The sequence below is a fragment of the Plecotus auritus genome (genome assembly GCF_963455305.1).
Source record: "Plecotus auritus genome assembly, chromosome: 12".
Taxonomy (NCBI): domain Eukaryota; kingdom Metazoa; phylum Chordata; class Mammalia; order Chiroptera; family Vespertilionidae; genus Plecotus; species Plecotus auritus.
This window is the reverse complement of record NC_137778.1, coordinates 28,942,365-28,959,422: the sequence shown is the minus strand read 5'-3', so window position 1 is coordinate 28,959,422 and position 17,058 is coordinate 28,942,365. Positions and strand designations below refer to the sequence as shown.

Genomic DNA, 17,058 nt, shown 5'->3' with positions numbered 1-17,058 from the left:
CTTATCTCTTCAACTGCTTAATTTTTATTGTGGTTGATGTTATATTTAAAAAATTATTTATTATAATAATTTTGAGGTCTAGGTTGATGTTACGTTCCTCGAGATTTCTGCTTGATCCTACCAAGCATCTGGATATGAATAGCAATCTGGGATCATCTTATTCCTAAATTTGAGGCTTAAGAATTTCTGGACCACCCAGAATGGTGGGAGGCTAGGCTGCTGAATATGAGGAATGGCTTACTTCTGATCCACCTGTAGGGGGTCCTAGTTCAAATGCTGGATCTTTATCAGCATCCCTATCTTTCGCTGTCCCCAGATTCTAACTTTTTGTCTCCTTATTCTTCAAGGCCCTCAAATCCTCTCAGCAACTTTTTCCCAAGTGGCAAAAACTCCCAGGACAAAGGTAGTCTTTAGGCCATTTTTCCTCTCTGGATTCCCAGCCAATCTTGTTGGCTCTTAGATGCTTTTTAGATTTTTTAAACATATATTGCATCCAACTGTAAACATTTCTAGTGAGGCCCTGGCCAGGTAACACCGTTGGTTAGAGCATCCGCCTGATAAACCAAGATTGCAAGGTCAATCTTGCAACCAATGAGTGCATAACTAAGTGGAACAACAAATTAATGTTTCTCTCTCTCGCTCTCTAAAAATCAATAAAAAAATTTAAAAATTTTCTAGTGAGAATGTTGGTCTAAAATATCCAGACTACCATAATCAGAACTGGAACCTCCCACCATGATTTATTCATATATCACAGAACTCCAGGCCATAACCTCACTATACAAGATAAAAGTTCACACAATTAGCAGTAGAGTCAGGTCTAGTCTCGAGATCAAGACTAAGAACTACTAAACTCCACCTGCGTAAGATCTGGATGCAAGGGTTTTTTTGGTGTGTGTGTGTGTTTTACCTTTTTACCTGAGGAAAGGAGAGAGTGGTCTTGCCAAAAGATCAGACAGAAGTATACACTCCTCGCTCTGGCTGGTTTGGCTCAATGGATAGAGCATCAGCCTGCGGACTAAAGGGTCCCGGGTTCAATTCCGGTCAAGGTCACATATCCGGGTTGTGGCTCGATCCCCAGTAGGGGGCATGCAGGAGGCAGCCGATCAATGATTCTCATCATTGATGTTTCTCTCTCCCTTCCTCTCTGAAACCAGTAAAAATATATTTTTTAAAAAGTATACATTCCTCTCCCAGATTGACCAGTGGGAGTGGGGGTGGAGGGTAGGATGAGGTGTCTGGTATTTTATGGTCTGGGATGGGGAATGGAAGAATGCAACCCTTCTCATTCCTAAACCATGGGTTATAAATATCCCACAACCAGTTATCCCTTAACTTTCAATGTTTCTTAACATCTGTGGTAAGTGAACTGAACTTCAAATTCCTCTAGATCCACTTTATAAAATCCTCTAAGACAATGAAATTGTCTTCAGCTAGTCTCCTCCGCCCCCCCACCCCCCCCCAGAAAACAAACACCAAGACACACTCACAACAAAGACCACGCCCTTTATTTACAAAGGCCAGTGTGGGAGCTGAAGGAAGGATGGAGAGGAGCCACGCAGACATCCTCTCTGGAGTGATTGGGACCCTTTCCCACTTGGAGAAAATTCTGTTCTCATGCCTCCATATTCTCAGGCATGGTCCCTCCAAGCAGCTGGGCTAAGTAGCAGAGACAGGAGGTGATATGAGCCTCCTCTGTGCTCCAATATAGTAATGTCCAACTCCAGATCAAAGGCAGCATTGCCAGCCTCTCCTTTCCTTCTCAGATAGAACTTTCTAGCCTGGACGGAAACCATGAAGAACTCAAAGGGCAAGGGCCAGGAGCTCTAGGTGGAAAGACCCTGCTACCATTCCCTGAAGCAATCCGGAGAGGGGTGTAAGGGTGCTGGTCACAGTCCTGGTAGAAGGAGTAACCACATGACCCTTGGGTTACCCAGCATCCAGAGGCAAGGGACCTAGCTCCCTGGACTGTACATATCCCTGCCCTAGACTAGCCCTTTTGCCTATTTCTCTGGTGGGGGGAGCTCTGAACCAGAAATCAGCAAAGAATCCACTTCTACTCAACCCATATGCATCCCACCACCACACACACCCACTGCCGAGCCAGGCCTCAACCCACTTCCTGTCTTTTAAGGGGGGCTCAAATCACTGGTACCTGGGGACACAGACAGGTCCTGGGTTCATGGAAATGTGTGTGTGTGTACATAAGCATGTGTGTTTTAGGAAATGGAGCCAATATGGCCCCTTGTGAGCCATCTCCCTTAGCTTCATTGAGCCCCTTTCAACTCAAGCTACATTAGCATCTCTAAATCTCCTCTGCCATGCCTGAACCAGAAATCTCAGGCCCTTCTCCTGGACACCAGTCTGCTGGGCTGGTCCGGGGCTGGTTAGCTCCTTGTTCAGAGGACTGTGTCTTATCTCCTCCTTCAGACAGGAAGAAGGCATCTTCCTCCCCCTGGAGGTCCCAACAGACCCCATTAAAAAGCACTTCAAGGGGCGAGGAGGAAAATCTCAGCCTGCTTCACCTGCCCCTCCTTCAGAGGATGACGTTCTAGCACTGGTTAGGCTGGAGGTGAGAGGGGTGGGGAAAGAAAGAAGAGAGTTACCGAAAGTAAACATGAGACGAGCAAAACCCTAGTGGTACAGGTGAAAGACCATGTTCCAATAACCAGAGAGTCGGTTCCTCCTTCAACTCTGTGCTGCCGCTGAGAAGTGTGAAGATTGCAAAGGCGGTTGTGGGGCCAATCAACAAAACCGTGAAGACCGTTAAATAGTTCTGCTCAAGCAGGAGCAGGAGAGAAGATTCTGTAAGAAGTAGAAGTAGAACCAAAATCCTCAGGCAGAGCTACAGGGTTGGGATCCAAGCCTGTAAAGCCACCCTGTGTCTGGAGAGGACAGGAAGAAGACAGGGATGACAAGCTGCAGAGGGAAGGAGCTGACAGGAACCAGAGGCTGGCATCCAGGGAAGGGAGAAGCAGGAGGCACGGCCACAGGATTAGGAGAGCTGAGAGCCCAGGAGTCTCTCAATGGCCGCATTGATGTCCCCTCCTGTGGCAATCAGGGCCTGCAGGTTAGCCTCCCGGTTGATGAAGCCCATGGCGTTGAGCTGATCTAGCTGCTGCTGGAATCTCACTTCTGGCGTCTGCACCTACAGGGGACAGGCCTTGTGAAGTGGGCACAGGACCAACTTCAGAAGCTGGGGGTTTATAATGAAGAGAAGACAACCTGTAGGTCTTCTCCAACATCCTCAGAGCCAATCAATGGAGCAGGGTGGTGAGCTGCAAACAACTGAGTAATAATGAGGTGGAGGTGTCTTTCTTAAAATTTCAAGTAACAGACAGGCTTCGGTCAGCTTATATTCCTAACTACTTTCCATCAACAGTCTGGAGATGTTAACAGGTACTCCAAACGCCAAAGGCTCTGTGGTGGATAAGATGTGTACTAAACACCACCTCTAAACCACCCCCTAGCCATCCTCCCACATACAGTCATAGGAAAGGCCAGAGAATGGCTCCAGGAAAGAAAGAATCTGTTTAATTCTAACCAATCCACAAACATAGCTATTTACAAAAGAGGAAGGCTTTTCAGAGTTGATACTCCTATAAACATCTCCTAGGAGTGTTTGCCCAAGGCATGTTTATGAAGCACTAGCCTAGATCATGAACAGACGACTCAGAGCTGGAAGGAGCCCAGCAATCACAGGCCACCTGGCTGCTGCACGCAGTGCTCCAGGCCACCCACAGGATTTAAGCGGGGCTCCACCTTGGCGATCACTTGGTTCAGCTTTTGCAGAGCTGGGCCTACCTACACTTCTATTGACAGGCTTTTCCCAGATGAGTTACAAAGGACGGAGGAAGGTTAAGAGGTTTACCCGAGGTCATCCTCACTCCCTCAAACCCCTAGCCTTCACTTTGTACCCCAGGCTTTAGTTAACTCACCTCTCATAATCCTCTTCTCACGTCTCAGAGATGGAGGCTGATTTAATTATCAAAAAAATCCCATGGCCCTAGCCAGTTTGGCTCAGTGGATAGAGCGTCAGCCTGAGGACTGAAAGGTCCCAGTTTCAATTCCGGTCAAGGGCACATGCCTGGGTTGCGGGCTTGATACCCAGTAGGGGACATGCAGGAGGCAGCCGATCAATGATTCTCTCTCATCATTGATGTTTCTATCTCCCTCTCCCTCTCCCTTCCTCTCTGAAATCAATAAAAATATTTAAAAAAAGAAAGAAAGAAAAAAAGAATCCCATGATATGAGAAGTGGTAAAACACAGTAGTTACAGCGTAAATCCTGGAGCCAGCATGCCTTGGTTTGAATCTTGGCTCCATTACTTACTGGCTTTTGACTGAGCAAGCCCCTTAATCTCCCTGGGCTTCAGTTTTCTCCTTTTGTAACACAGGAATTACAATAATAGCTCCCTCACAAGGCTGTTGTGAGAAGTAAATTAAATGAGCACATGGTAAGTGCTATTACTATTCTCATCTCCATTTTACAGCTGTGGAAATTGAACTTAGGGAAGATCAGTAACTTGCCCAAGGCTAGAAAGAGGCAGACGAAGGTCTAAGCCAGGTCTGGCTGCCTCCAAAGCCTGCTCTGCTCTCTCCATTCTACAGCGACCTCTAACCCCACCAGGATGGAGTGGTGGTTCCAGCACCAGCCCTGCTGCCCATGTACCTGTGAGTTTCCACTTCCTGCCAAAAGCTGGATCATCTGCTGCATGAGCTGCTGCTGAGCACTGGAAGCCCCCGTGGGAGAAGTGGCTGGTGGTGCTGGTGAGGAGGTGGGGGCCTCGGGTGCAGGCCCGGCGTTGCTGCTTGCTGAGGGTGCGAGGGTCCGGGACATCCCGAAGGAGCCAAGGCTGCAGACAGGAGAGACCAAAAGGTGGGAGACGGCCTCTGAGAAAGGATGGGAACATGAGATCCGGAAGGAAAGCAATTGGAGGAAACAGGAAAACAGACACATGGCTGTTCGGAGTGGCAGAGGGAGGGGTTGAGGGGAGAAGTCGCCAGAACCTTGCTGCCCACCTGTCTCCTACCCTCACCTGGGTATCAGCCCGGGGGCCTCAGTCTGCAAGGTCTGCAATCCCTGCTGGATCTGCAGCAGCGCCTGCATGGCGCGGGGATTGGTAAGGATGGAGAGTGACTCCGGGTTCTGCATCTGGTGGGAAATGAGTAGAGAAAGGCAATGGGAGGTGGCAGGAGACAGGAAGCAGCCTAAACCCCGCGTCCAGGGCCAAGCTCTGCCCCGTCCCTAAGTTCCACCCCTCGGGCTTCAGGGTCCACCCCCTGCCCTCTAGGCTCCTCACTTACCTGCTGCAGGAAGACTGGGAGCTGCAGGCGGAGCTGTTCCTGAAGCTGGGGGTTCCCCGCGAAGAGCGGCACATTCACCATCATCTGCCAGGGTCAAGGTAGTAGGGGGAGGCCTGGGCCTACCCACCCTAAGAATTCCCCCACAGCCTCAGTCTCCCTCGGCACCCCTACCACTGCAGGAAATCTGGCCAGCTTTTCCAAGGATCTCAAAGTATCCCGAAGGCCTAAGTGGGACAGCGAGAGGAAATAGAACTATACTCCGGGCAATGACGACATCAGGAGCCAGGCTGCTCAGCCCTGGGTCTGATAATGACGAGTACACAGTGCCTACGAGGTGCCATGCCACGTTCAAAGCACTTTATATGCATCAACTCATTAATCCTCACAAATCTATGAGGAACTATTGTTACCAGTTTACAGCTGAGGAAGCTGGGAGGTTAAATTACTTGCTTAACTTACACAGCTAGGAAGTGCTGATGCTTGAGATACAAACCCAGGCAGTCTGGCTCCCGAGTGTTTTGACCACACGTAACTGCCCTCAGTGCGCTCCCCTGGAACAGTTCCATACCTGAGCGGCAAAGTCAGGGTTCTGGGCAAGCGTCTGCATCATGCTGCGCATGTAGGGGGCGGAGATCACGTTCTGCATCAGCTGGGGGTTCTCTGAGATCTGCTGGAGCAGGGCCTGCATTTCCGGGCTGTTGAACATCCCTAAGGCAAGGAGGAAAAAACAAACCAAACAGGAGAGGAGGGGTCCAGATGGAAACCAGATGCCACAACAACCTACCTAACTTCAGACACCGAGTGGTTACAAAACCCAGAAAGGCACCAGTACAATGGGTGCCCAGGTCCTGGGCGTGGTCGTCTCTCCTGACTCCCGCTTTGGCCTGCCCCTCCCCATCCACTCTGCTAAGGACAAGGCAAGCCAGTTGGAAACTGGGTCTGATTCAGGCCCTGCTCCTTTCACAAGCTCAGGTAATGTCCGAGTTGGAAAGGATTTGACTAAAGATCACTTAGATCAACGGTTTTCAAACTTGTCTTAGCAGCAGAGACTCTTTCCTCAAACCAAATCTCATGCAGAAACCAAGCATGGTCGGGGCTAGAGCCTCTCCCCTTTGGTCCTTTCTCATCCTGAAGATGGCCCAGAGCCTCCAGAACTCAGGAGCCTGCTTTTAAAACCATGAGTAAGGTTCAAGTCCCTTATTTTATAAATAAGGGAACTGAAGCACATAGAGGGGAAGGGACTTCCCCCAATAAAGATGTCCCCCAGGGAGCAGAGAAATCAGGGCATCTATCAGAGACATTCCCTGGGTCGTAAGTACAGCCAGAGTCCAGACAAATGGGGCTTCCCGGGGTGGTGCAGTCACAACCTGCACTCCTGTGCATGACAGCTCTGCACGCACCCCCCCACCCCCCCGCGATCATCGGCCCTGTGTCCCCAGGTCTGCCCTGGTTCCTCTCCACACCCTCATCCCGTCTGACCCATTTACACTGGACAGTACCACTCGTGCTGAAAGAGCTTAGAAGGTGGGGCTGGTTTATTGGTGAGCCAATTCTTAGGTCACTCCCAATGATATCAGGGCCTGGTTGGAACCAACCCTCACTCTCTGAGGGGTGGAGCCACTGCCTCAGGCTGCAGAGGCCCCTCTGTGGCTTCCAGTCTCACCTCTGTCTTCAATATTCTGAAACAGTATGAACCCCATTCAGTCCTGGGCCAGAGGAACTGCCCTGGAGACCCACTATGCTCCTTCCACCCTAGGACATACCTGACCCCAGGCTAGCCGCATTGATCCCAAAGGGGTTCGAGACTGTCGGGTGCACCTGGCTGGTCCCCGATCCTCCGGTGCCCTCCCCACCGGACCCGGGGGCCTGGGAGGTGGGGGGCGAGGGGCTCCAGGGGTTAGGGAGGGGCTCTCGATTCTCAGTCCGCAGAGGCTGGGAAGATGAGCTGTCGGAGTTCCCGGCCAGGGAAGAGAAGGGATTGTTGCCAAACTGGGAGGAGGGAAAGGGTTCGGGTTAAGGACTGAAACAAAGCAGGGACAAGGGCTACACCCCTTCTTTCCTCTCACCTAGCAGCCTCCCCTTCCCAGGAAAGGGAGAGATCTGAGACCTTAGGAATCCTCAGCTCAATTTTTAGCCCCACAATGGGCAGCTCCAACCCTACCTTACAGATGGAGCTGGCTGATGCTAAAGACTGGATAACTGAACCCCTCAGGTAACTGGAAACTTCCCCTCTCCCCTGGTGGCGCTAAATATTTGGTCTCTAGTCTCCTGTGTTCCGCAGTACTTTACACACACCATTCCGTGTGCAGGCAGCGAGGCAGTTTTCCTCAGCTCCTCAGGCACAGGTACTGGACTCACCTTCACACCCTGCTCCTGACACTCGTGGGTCCTCAATAAGTAAGTATTGGCTTTTCCTTCAATGCTGATTTGCCTCCAGTTTCCCCTTTTCCGACCACCTTAGCCCAATACTAACTCCCCAGTGCCTCCTCCCTCACTGCCTGGGTCCCCTATGTGGGCTCCGTCCCTCCGGGCACACCACAATGGAGCACATCTCTAGGCCTTCAATCTTCTCCCTCCACGCCCAGCCTATCTCCTCAGACCAGCTGCTTCAGTGCCCCTCAGCACCAGGCTCCCGCCAAGTCACGCAGGATCATCTCAGGGTCTGGACCATCAGGTGGTGCTGCCTAAGGGAGCACCTGGATCTCCTCCCTCTGTCCAAGGGGTGTGCTTGCTGGGGACGTCCCAGCCCCATTTCCCTGGCTCAGCCTCTTTCCCGATTCCTAGGCAGTCCTGACCTAAGAGGTCTCTGAGCAGCCTCAGCCCTCCCTACTGTGCAGTTTGCAGTTTCACATCCACTCACTTTTTCTGTTAATTCAAAGTGGGTCATGGGGACCACGGTGGACCAAGGACTCTGCTGCTCTGAGCTGTGGTTCTTTCACCTCACCAGATGCCTGTTCAGATAATGGGGCTTGCAGGCCAGAGTTCGTGCGCCATGGTTTCAGTCTCTGACCCTGTTTCAGATTTCCTGTTCTGGTAACTTGACTAGCACCCAATTTTGGGACCCGGTTTTGTTCTTCCTGGTATACCCTAAGGACTAAATCTCTTCTTCTAAACTCCCTATACTGATAACAGCTGCCATTTATTGTAATGTTTACAATATCCCTCCAATATGTCAGTTCTCCAAGTGTGGTCCTAGGACCCCTCAGAGGTTCAAAACTATTTTTGTAATTCTAAGACGTTATTTGCATTTTTCACTTTCATTCTCTCATGAGTATTGAGTGGAGTTTTCCAAGGACTGCATACATAACATGTGACACTGGAGCGGACTGAATGCAGAAGCAGATCTGAGAATCCATCTGCTTTGTAGCCAGACATTAAAGAGATCTGTAAAAATGTAAAACAACACCCTGGCCAGATAGCACAGTTGGTTAGAGTGTCGTCCCAATATGCCAATGTTACAGGTTCAATCCCTGGTCAGGGCACATACAGGAATCAACAAAAAACCAAAAAATGCCGTGTTGTAAAAACAACAAAAACATAATAGGGCCACTCTTTCCTCTAAAGTTCTGATTTGGAAAATAAAGTTATTTTCAAAAGAATATGCTATTTATGTTAATGTAATGAATTTATTGTTATTTTTAAATGAATTAATAAACATTTAAAAAATTTCTTAGTTTTAATTTTACATACAGTGAATATCAGACCTAACCCATGAAAACAAACGCTTTTGGGGGTCCTCAATAATTTTTAAGAGTATAAGGGGATCCTGAGACCAAAATGATTGAGAGCCTCTGCGATAATATATTGCTCCCATTGTGGAAATGAGGAAGCTAAGGTTTAGAGGGGCCCGGAAACTCACTTAAAACCACATCACTAGACAATGGTGAAGCAGGTATTCAAACCCAGGTTTGTGGATGCCAACTGCTATGTTCCTTTAGCTAAACTGGTGGCTCACACATCTCTGTGTGCATCCGAATTAACTGGGGTGCTTGTTTTCAGCTTCTCTCAACTACTTGATTTTTTTTTTTTTTAAACTAGGTGAATGCATTACTTAGATGTACATTTTAAGTTAAATACTTAAATAACATTTAAAATAAATAAATTCCGCCGAAACTGGTTTGGCTCAGTGGATAGAGTGTCGGCCTGCGGGCTGAAGGGTCCCGGGTTCAATTCCAGTCAAGGGCATGTACCTTGGTTGCGGGCACATCCCCAGTAGGAGGTGTGCAGGAGGCAGCTGATCGATGTTTCTCTCTCATCAATGTTTCTAGCTCTCTATCCCTCTCCCTTCCTCTCTGTAAAATATCAATAAAATATATTTAAATAAATAAATAAATAAAAAATAAATTCCTTTAAAAATTCGTAGTTGATCCCTGCAAGCAGTTTCTAAAATTTGAAAGAGCAATCTCCAGAATAACTAAGATGATGTTAAGAATAAGGTGGGGGCCAAAACCGGTTTGGCTCAGTGGATAGAGCGTCAGCCTGCGGACTGAAAGGTCCCAGGTTCGATTCCGGTCAAGGGCATGTAACTTGGTTGCGGGCACGTAACTTGGTTGCGGGCACATCCCCAGTGGGAGGTGTGCAGGAGGCAGCTGATTGATGTTTCTCTCTCATTGATGTTTCTAACTCTCTATCCCTCTTCCTTCCTCTCTGTAAAAAATCAATAAAATATATTTAAAAAAAAAAAAAAAGAATAAGGTGGGGGCCCTAACCGGTTTGGCTCAGTGGATAGAGTGTCGGCCTGTGGACTGAAGGGTCCCAGGTTTGATTCCGGTCAAGGGCATGTACCTTGGTTGCGGGCACATCCCCAGTAGGGGGTATGCAAGAGGCAGCTGATTGATGTTTCTCTCTCATCGATGTTTCTAACTCTCTATCTCTCTCCCTTCCTCTCTGTAAAGAGTCAATAAAATATATTAAAAAAAAAAAAAAAAAGAATAAGGTGGGGGATTCACTCCGCCAGATGTCCAGGCTTAAATAAGACAATGTGATAGCACTGCAGGGACAGACAGACAGACCAGTGGGACTGAGTAGAGCCAGAAAGACATACACTCATTTGTGGAGACTTGGTGCAGGACAGAGGCAGCATGAACAAGGAATCTGTTGGGTATCATGGGCCACTCCGGATATGGTGCTTTTTCCTTTCCACAAGGAAAAAGTAACGTGAGAGCCTCCTTCCTGCCTGAGCACTGGTTGTGGGAGGGTATTCAGTTTGTGGAAATCCATCAAGCTGTACACTTACATGCACCTTTCTGTCACTGCATTATCCTTCAATAAAACTTTTAAAAATGCTTAAAAAGCAAGTTAAAAATTATATGAATAGCACGATACCACTTCCAGAAGGTTGAAAATATGCAAAACAAAACCACAGATTACTTATGGATACGTATATAAGTAACCAAAGAACCAGAATGACAAACCCCAACTTCAGGGTGGTAGTTAGCTCTGGGGAAGGAAAGAAAACCATGGAGAAGGCTGCTATTCTATCTGTAATGTCTTATTTGCAAATGTTAAATATGTACAGGAAAATACACAAAATATTAACGACATTCATTAACTTGGGGTAAGAAAGAAGTGGTTGGAGAAGAAAGTAGGATCCCTTTTGCATAACCTATTGAGTTTGTATTCCTTTCCGTGCTTTTTAAATGCCCTTTTGTTTACTTTGTGTACCTTGTGAATTTTGAAACATGTAAATGTATTTGATGTAAATTAAACTTAAAAAAAAAAAAGAACCAAAAGAGGCACTGAAACTATTTATGGCAACATGTTAGGGCAACATGGATCTGACAGAATGCTCTATTTTTATCTATATTGGTTGTACATTTGGAAAGAATTCATAAAGCATTTTTTAAAGTGCATATTCCCAGTCTGGCTGGTGTGGCCCAATGGTTGAGCATCAACCTACAAACCAGGTCACAATTGGATTGGGGAGGGGGGAGGGCATGTGCCCGGGTTGCAGGTTGCAGGCTCAATCCCCAGTAGAGGGCATGCAGGAGGCAGTTGATCAAGGATTCTCTTCATTGATGTTTCTATCTCTCTCTCCCTCTCCCTTCCTCTCTAAAATCAATTAAAAAAATTTTTTTTAAGTTTAAAAGTGCATACTCCTTGAGGCTGATTCCAGAGATTGAGTCATTTAGTAGCTCAAAGGTGGGGACCAGGAATCTCATCATTAACAAGCTCCTCAGGCGATTCTACCACAGGTGATCTCTGGACCACACTTGAGACACTGTGCTGGGATCAGCTGTTTGACCCCAGGCCTGACCCACAACCTTTGAGCCCTGGTGCCAGAAGTTTGTCAGAACAACATCAAATCCCTTGGGTTCTATGCCTCACCCACTTCCCTGGGGAACTCTGCTACATTCTGCCCTAGTGCCTCAGTCCCATGCCAAGTTGGACCACCCCTGACTATGCATTATGGGAACCATTTCCAAGCCAAGGCCCACCCTCAGGGGTGGAGGGTGGGACTAGAAAGAGGAGCAGACAGCACCCCAGGCTCTCCTGGGTCTGGAGGTGGGGGATCTCTGGCCAGACAACCCACCTAACACCCCAGCCCCTGGCCCCACCTGTTCCCGGGCAGCACTGAACATGGGCTCCTGGATGTCAGTGTACATGCGGCGGAGGGCATTATACCCTCCAGGGATGCTCTCCAGGTTGCTGAGGGCTCGGTCCTGGTTCCGCATCATCTCCTGCATCATGGCTGGATTTCGAGCAAGCTCCATCGTCTGGTGGGAAAGGTAGAGAGACAGAATGGGCCCTAGAACCAGAGAGCACCAAGCCTGCAAAGGATGGGCCTGAGGAGGAGGCCTGCATCAGGACGAGGGACGAGGGTCCAGGGTCCAGGGTCCAGGGTCCAGGGTCTGCCCTACTGTGGTAGAGAATAGGGTCGACTAGACTTCCTTCCTTCCTGGCATTCTGGTCCCAACCATCTTCCCTGTGGGCATCTAGTTGGCTTTTTCCAGTGATATACAATGATCACAGAAGGGATCATAGCAGCAGCTTCCCTCCTTCAGGTTCAGGGGGTCCACAGGGGTGTCAGGGGTCAGGGAGCATAAGGATATTGAGTAAGAATGGACATGGGAAAGGGGAGGAGGCAGAAACAAAAGTTAACATCTCTCGAGCACCTACTACATACCGGCCTTGGACTAATTTACAGAATTCAAGTCATTTAATCCCAATAATAGTCCCAAGTAGGTATCTCTGTCCCTATTTTGCAGAAGAAAAAATAGGCTCAGAGACTCACTGCCTGGGGACACACAGCCAGTTAGTGGTGGAGCCAGTTGTCAAGGCCAGGTTAGTCTGTCTGGCCAACACCAGCTCTGCCTCCTGGTAAACGATATGTTGAGGAGGGAAAGGATTCAAGCTGGGGCAATGCTACCAACACCCTTTAACTCCCACCCCCAGATCTTTGGCCTGACTAAATGTGAGGATGGGGCTTTCTCTTTCGAGCCAATGGCTCACTCTCAATAAACAATAGCCTGTGTCAATTCCAGTGGACAGCAGTACATGACAGAAAACATGAGTATGGCTGTCTTGTTCCCATCCAACGCCTTCCCTGTTCTTCTTCCCAAAGTTGCTCCACACTCTTCTAAGATACCCTTATGTCTAAGTCATGACTCTGATCTCTTATCCCATAATTCAGTTATTCAATAATTTACTGAGTGACTACTAATTTACCGGGCACTATCCTAGACAGTGAACAAAACACTTGCAAATCCTTGTCCTAATGAAGCTTATCTCCTGGCGAGTCCAGCACTGGTGCCCACAGTTCTGCTGAGGCTGTCTCTCCTTGTCCCCTGGTGGACCGGGCCATGAGCTGGAGCTCCCAGAGACCAACACAAAACTGCCTCACCTGGGTCTCCCTCACGCACCTGGCCCTGGCCATCCTCATGCTCCCCGAATACCCTAGTATCTTTTACTCCCAGGCCTTGGCACTTGCTGTCCATTGGCCCTTCTTCTGGTTCATGCTTCCTCCCTTGGACCTTAGCTTGGGTGACATTTCCTCTAGGAGGCCTCCTTGGAGCCTGTGTAGAGAGTCAAGACCTCCTCTCTGTGCTCCTGGGGGACCCTGTGACTATCCGTGTGATAGTACTGATCATACTGTATTATCATTGTCTGCTTACTTGTCCCATTTTTCTTTAAGACCAGGAGCTCCTGAAAAGCTAGGCCTGTGTCTTTTTATCACTAGTGTGCAGAACATGGCTGCTGAACAAATGAATGAACAAATCAAAGTAGGACAAGGTGGGGAAAGAAGGCTGGGCAGGCACACCCCACCCCACCTCTCTCACACCCACCTGCCTCATGAGCTCCGGGTTGTTGAGCATGTGGCTGATCTCAGGGTTCCGCTCCATCAGCTGCTGCATTTGGGGGTTGGCCATGATCATGTGGCGCATCAGGTCAGGGTTAGACATCATGTCCTGGACCAGGGGGTTCTCCATGATCTGTGACAGCATCTCAGGATTGGACATCAGTTGCCTCTGCATCTGCTGCTGCAGCTCCATGAAGTTGGCGGAGCCCAGGCCCAGGCTGCCCAGGCCGAGGATGCCCCCAAAGCCAGCTGCGGGGAGGAGGCAGAGTCACGGTCTGCTGCAGGAGCCCTTCCCCCGCCTGGTCAGAGCCACTGAGTTCAGGTCTCCAGGGTGGGCCCCTTCTGCTTCTCGCACTCCCTTTCCCAGGCATTCCCACAGCCCCAGCCCTGAACCTGCCAGCAGAGATGTCAGCCTGCTAGACTGAGCCCTCCTTGGTGGCAGAGGCTGGGAGCCGGCATAGTCCTGAGCACAGAGAGGGCACCCCCTGATGGCCTGTTGAGTAAACCAATATTCCCCAACTGGCTACTGTTGGACCCACTTTTGTCCCTACCTACAATGTCTTCACCCCTGGTTCCCCATATCTCCAGCCCCATTTCCCCCCACTCTAACCTTTGCCCATGCTCCCCTTAACTGGAAGTCCTATGTCCAGGGGTCCTCCATCCCCATCAGATCATGAGTGGGGACCATGTTTCTCCCTTCTCTTGGCTCTCCCCCAACCCCCAGTCCCTAAGGGCTTACAGAGTATGGATGTGGTAGCATTGGGAGGGCCCTCCCCAGCCCCTGGGGAGGGACCCCCCCCACTGCTCCTCCGGCTTCCACTGCCAGCATCCGAAGTAGCACTGCCAGAGGTGGAGGGCTGGGCAGGGGTGGCAGGTGAAGCAGGCGTGGTGGAGGGTGCTGAGGCAGGTTCTGGAGTAGAGGGGGAAGAAGCAGTGGCAGCAGCTGGATCTTGAGCCCTGAGGACAGAGGAAGAAAACCTTAGTTTACATGAACACAAAAAGAGGGAAGACAACCATCTCCATGTTTGGTGTGCAGCTACTGCCCCAACCCAGGCTGCATCCTAAGCCACACTGAAGCTGGGGTGGGGTGATGCTAACGGGTAGCGAGTAAATCAGATAGGGAAGGAGGAGCTAGGACCACCCGTCTCTGGGGCATTCTGGGAGATGTAAGTCAGGATCCGGTCCCCTGCAGGTGAGCCCATAAGCCTGCCTGGCAACCCATTCAAAAGCCACTTTCCTGGTCTTGGTATAGGTCCTCCAGGCATAGACCCTCCAGGCGGAGGTGGGCGAGGACGTATCAGATAGGGAAAAGGGGTCCAATCAGAAGCTGGACCCGCTCCTCTCCTGAACTTACTTCTGAGGGGTCTTGATGACCAGATGGACGGTAAGCCCGTCCTTGATTCCGTGCTGGCTCAGTGTGTCCCCATCCTTGAGGATCTTGCCTGCGAAGATCAGGACCAGCTGATCCTGCTGAGCCTTAAACCTCCGGGAGATCTCCTCTTTGAACTGTGATCAAGAGGCAGAGATCACTGCAAAGGCCGCCTGGACTCCATCCTCCAGGGACTCTTCAAGAGCCTCCGCATTCTTTTGCTCCCCCTCCAGTGGCGGGAAGTCCCTTCTGCAATCTTGACTCCATCCCTCCAGCTGCAATAAGCAGCTCCTTTCTTAACCCAGGAGATGGCCCAGTGGGAGGCTCCTCTCTCAGCTCTCCATCCCAGGAGGCCCTTGCTGCTATCTGCCCCTTCCTCTTCAGTCCCTCTGCCCAGTTCCCTGTGAGGGTAGCTCCATCTCAGCTCCTTCAACAGCCTTGGACTCAGGCCCTGCTTCCCTCAGCCTTCTCTTCCCAGACCCCAAGTTTCTATCCCCTCTTTCTCCCCAGCATGCTTGTAACAACTACAGCACATAGATCCCGGTTATTTATAATGGACCTAACTATTCGTGAGTTAAGAGTACGTCCTATGAGATACACATTGACTGTTATTTCCATTTTAAAGATGAGAGAAAGGAGGATCAGAGTGGATAGGAAACGTGCCAGTGCAGACTGCACTCAGGTCTTCACACCAAAGCCCAGGCTCTTAACCAAAACACTGCCTCTCAACCGGAGCTGATTTCAAATCCAGCTTTGCAGGGGACAATGTTTAAATTCTGGAATGTAGACATTTTATAAGGTTGGGGGAGGCAGTGATGATACTAAAGGCTGGCTTGGGAAATTAAGACTCCCAAATCTATCACCAGCACCCAAATCATACACTGGAATAAAAACAGTGCACTCGCTGAGCAAAGGCAGCGGCCAGGTCCCCCCTTGCATCCAGAAGGCCTACCGTAAGCCCCGCCTATGTGAAATCCTGGAGCCACCACAGGGAGGTGGCGAACACGGGCGATATTCCCTTATCCAACACCATTTTATTGAACACCTACTGCACATTGTATAAATCTCGGAGGGGGCTGAGAACCACACATAACCGCCAGGATTTGAAACAGCAAGAAGGATCCGGGCGGAGGGAAACCCTACCCCCACCGCCCCGTGCAGAGCACGCGGAGCGGTCTCGTGGGCGCACAGTAGCGCCCCCCGCCGGCTCTCCGGGCTCAGCACTTTGCCTGGCCCCCACTCAGCCTCGACGCCTCGACCCCCGACCAGTAACCAGGGCGCACACTCCCCTCAAACACTTCCCCCTTCCCTGCGCAAGGTGTCCTCACCCCACTCTCCACCACGCCCCCAGTTCAGGCCACAAGGCAAACCTTGGTCTACCATCTCCAACACGCGCCACGCTCCCCCAAATTACCCGCAGAACGCCCCCTACCCGCCGCTCCTTCTCTCCCGCTCCTCCGAGCGCCCGCTGGGCCCCCGCCCTCCTCTCCCAGGCCCTCCCGATCGCCGGACCGTCCAGAGCCACCCCCTCCCTTCGTGGACCCATGGACCCCTCCTCCCCGCCCCACCCCCACCTGTACTACCTCCTTGACTGAGGCGCGATCGCTGATCACAATTTCCTCCTTGTCCTTGGGGGTCTTGACGGTCACCCGAATGGGGGGCCTCGTCTCGGCCCCGCTCGGCTCCGCCATGCCGCCGCCGCCACCCGGCCGCCCGCCAGCACGCCCCGGCTCCTCCTCCTCCCCGCCCGCCCCGCTGACCTGGCTCGGCTCGGGCGCCTCCAACACCCCCCTCTCCCCTCCCCTCTCCTCCCCTTCCTCCCCAAGGCTTCGCCACCCACTTCGGGCCAGCCGCCGCCACAGCGCCCCGGGCGGACTGGGAGGACCACTGCAGCGGAGTCCGCCCAGGGCTGAGCCCGGGGTCCCCCAGCCTGGACAGGGCCTCGCTGGGCGGCTGACCCCGGAGACCCGGGCGGGGGCGGGCGTGTCCCTCACTGGGGGGGGTGGGGGCAAGCTCCCCGCGGGAGACCAGGGCCCATCGGAGAGGGCGCGGACCCAGCCGAAGCCCCCTCCGGCCCACAGCTG

At 51.0% G+C, this 17,058-nt stretch overlaps 1 protein-coding gene across 1 annotated transcript; it reads right to left on the bottom strand.

Moving 5' to 3' along the window:
* Positions 1-1,486: 1,486 nt before the first annotated feature.
* Positions 1,487-16,713, bottom strand: UBQLN4 (ubiquilin 4). The gene is made up of 11 exons (XM_080649390.1): positions 16,558-16,713; positions 14,960-15,111; positions 14,345-14,562; positions 13,592-13,854; positions 11,864-12,022; positions 7,070-7,295; positions 5,875-6,014; positions 5,307-5,390; positions 5,039-5,154; positions 4,672-4,855; positions 1,487-3,148 (listed from the first exon to the last, which is right to left on the bottom strand). The coding sequence occupies exons 1-11, from the start codon at positions 16,663-16,665 to the stop codon at positions 2,996-2,998; spliced, it is 1,803 nt and encodes a 600-aa protein (XP_080505516.1). The 5' UTR covers positions 16,666-16,713; the 3' UTR covers positions 1,487-2,995.
* Positions 16,714-17,058: the final 345 nt, after the last annotated feature.

Excerpts from the sequence above, each read along its gene's own strand:
- UBQLN4 (XM_080649390.1), bottom strand. The coding sequence starts at position 16,665 with ATGGCGGAGCCGAGCGGGGCCGAGACGAGGCCCCCCATTCGGGTGACC. Across the intron at positions 5,155-5,306 it reads TCCCAGTCTTCCTGCAGCAG|ATGCAGAACCCGGAGTCACT; the intron begins GTAAGTGAGGAG and ends ATTTCCCACCAG. Across the intron at positions 3,149-4,671 it reads CAGGAAGTGGAAACTCACAG|GTGCAGACGCCAGAAGTGAG; the intron begins GTACATGGGCAG and ends TGTCCCCTGTAG.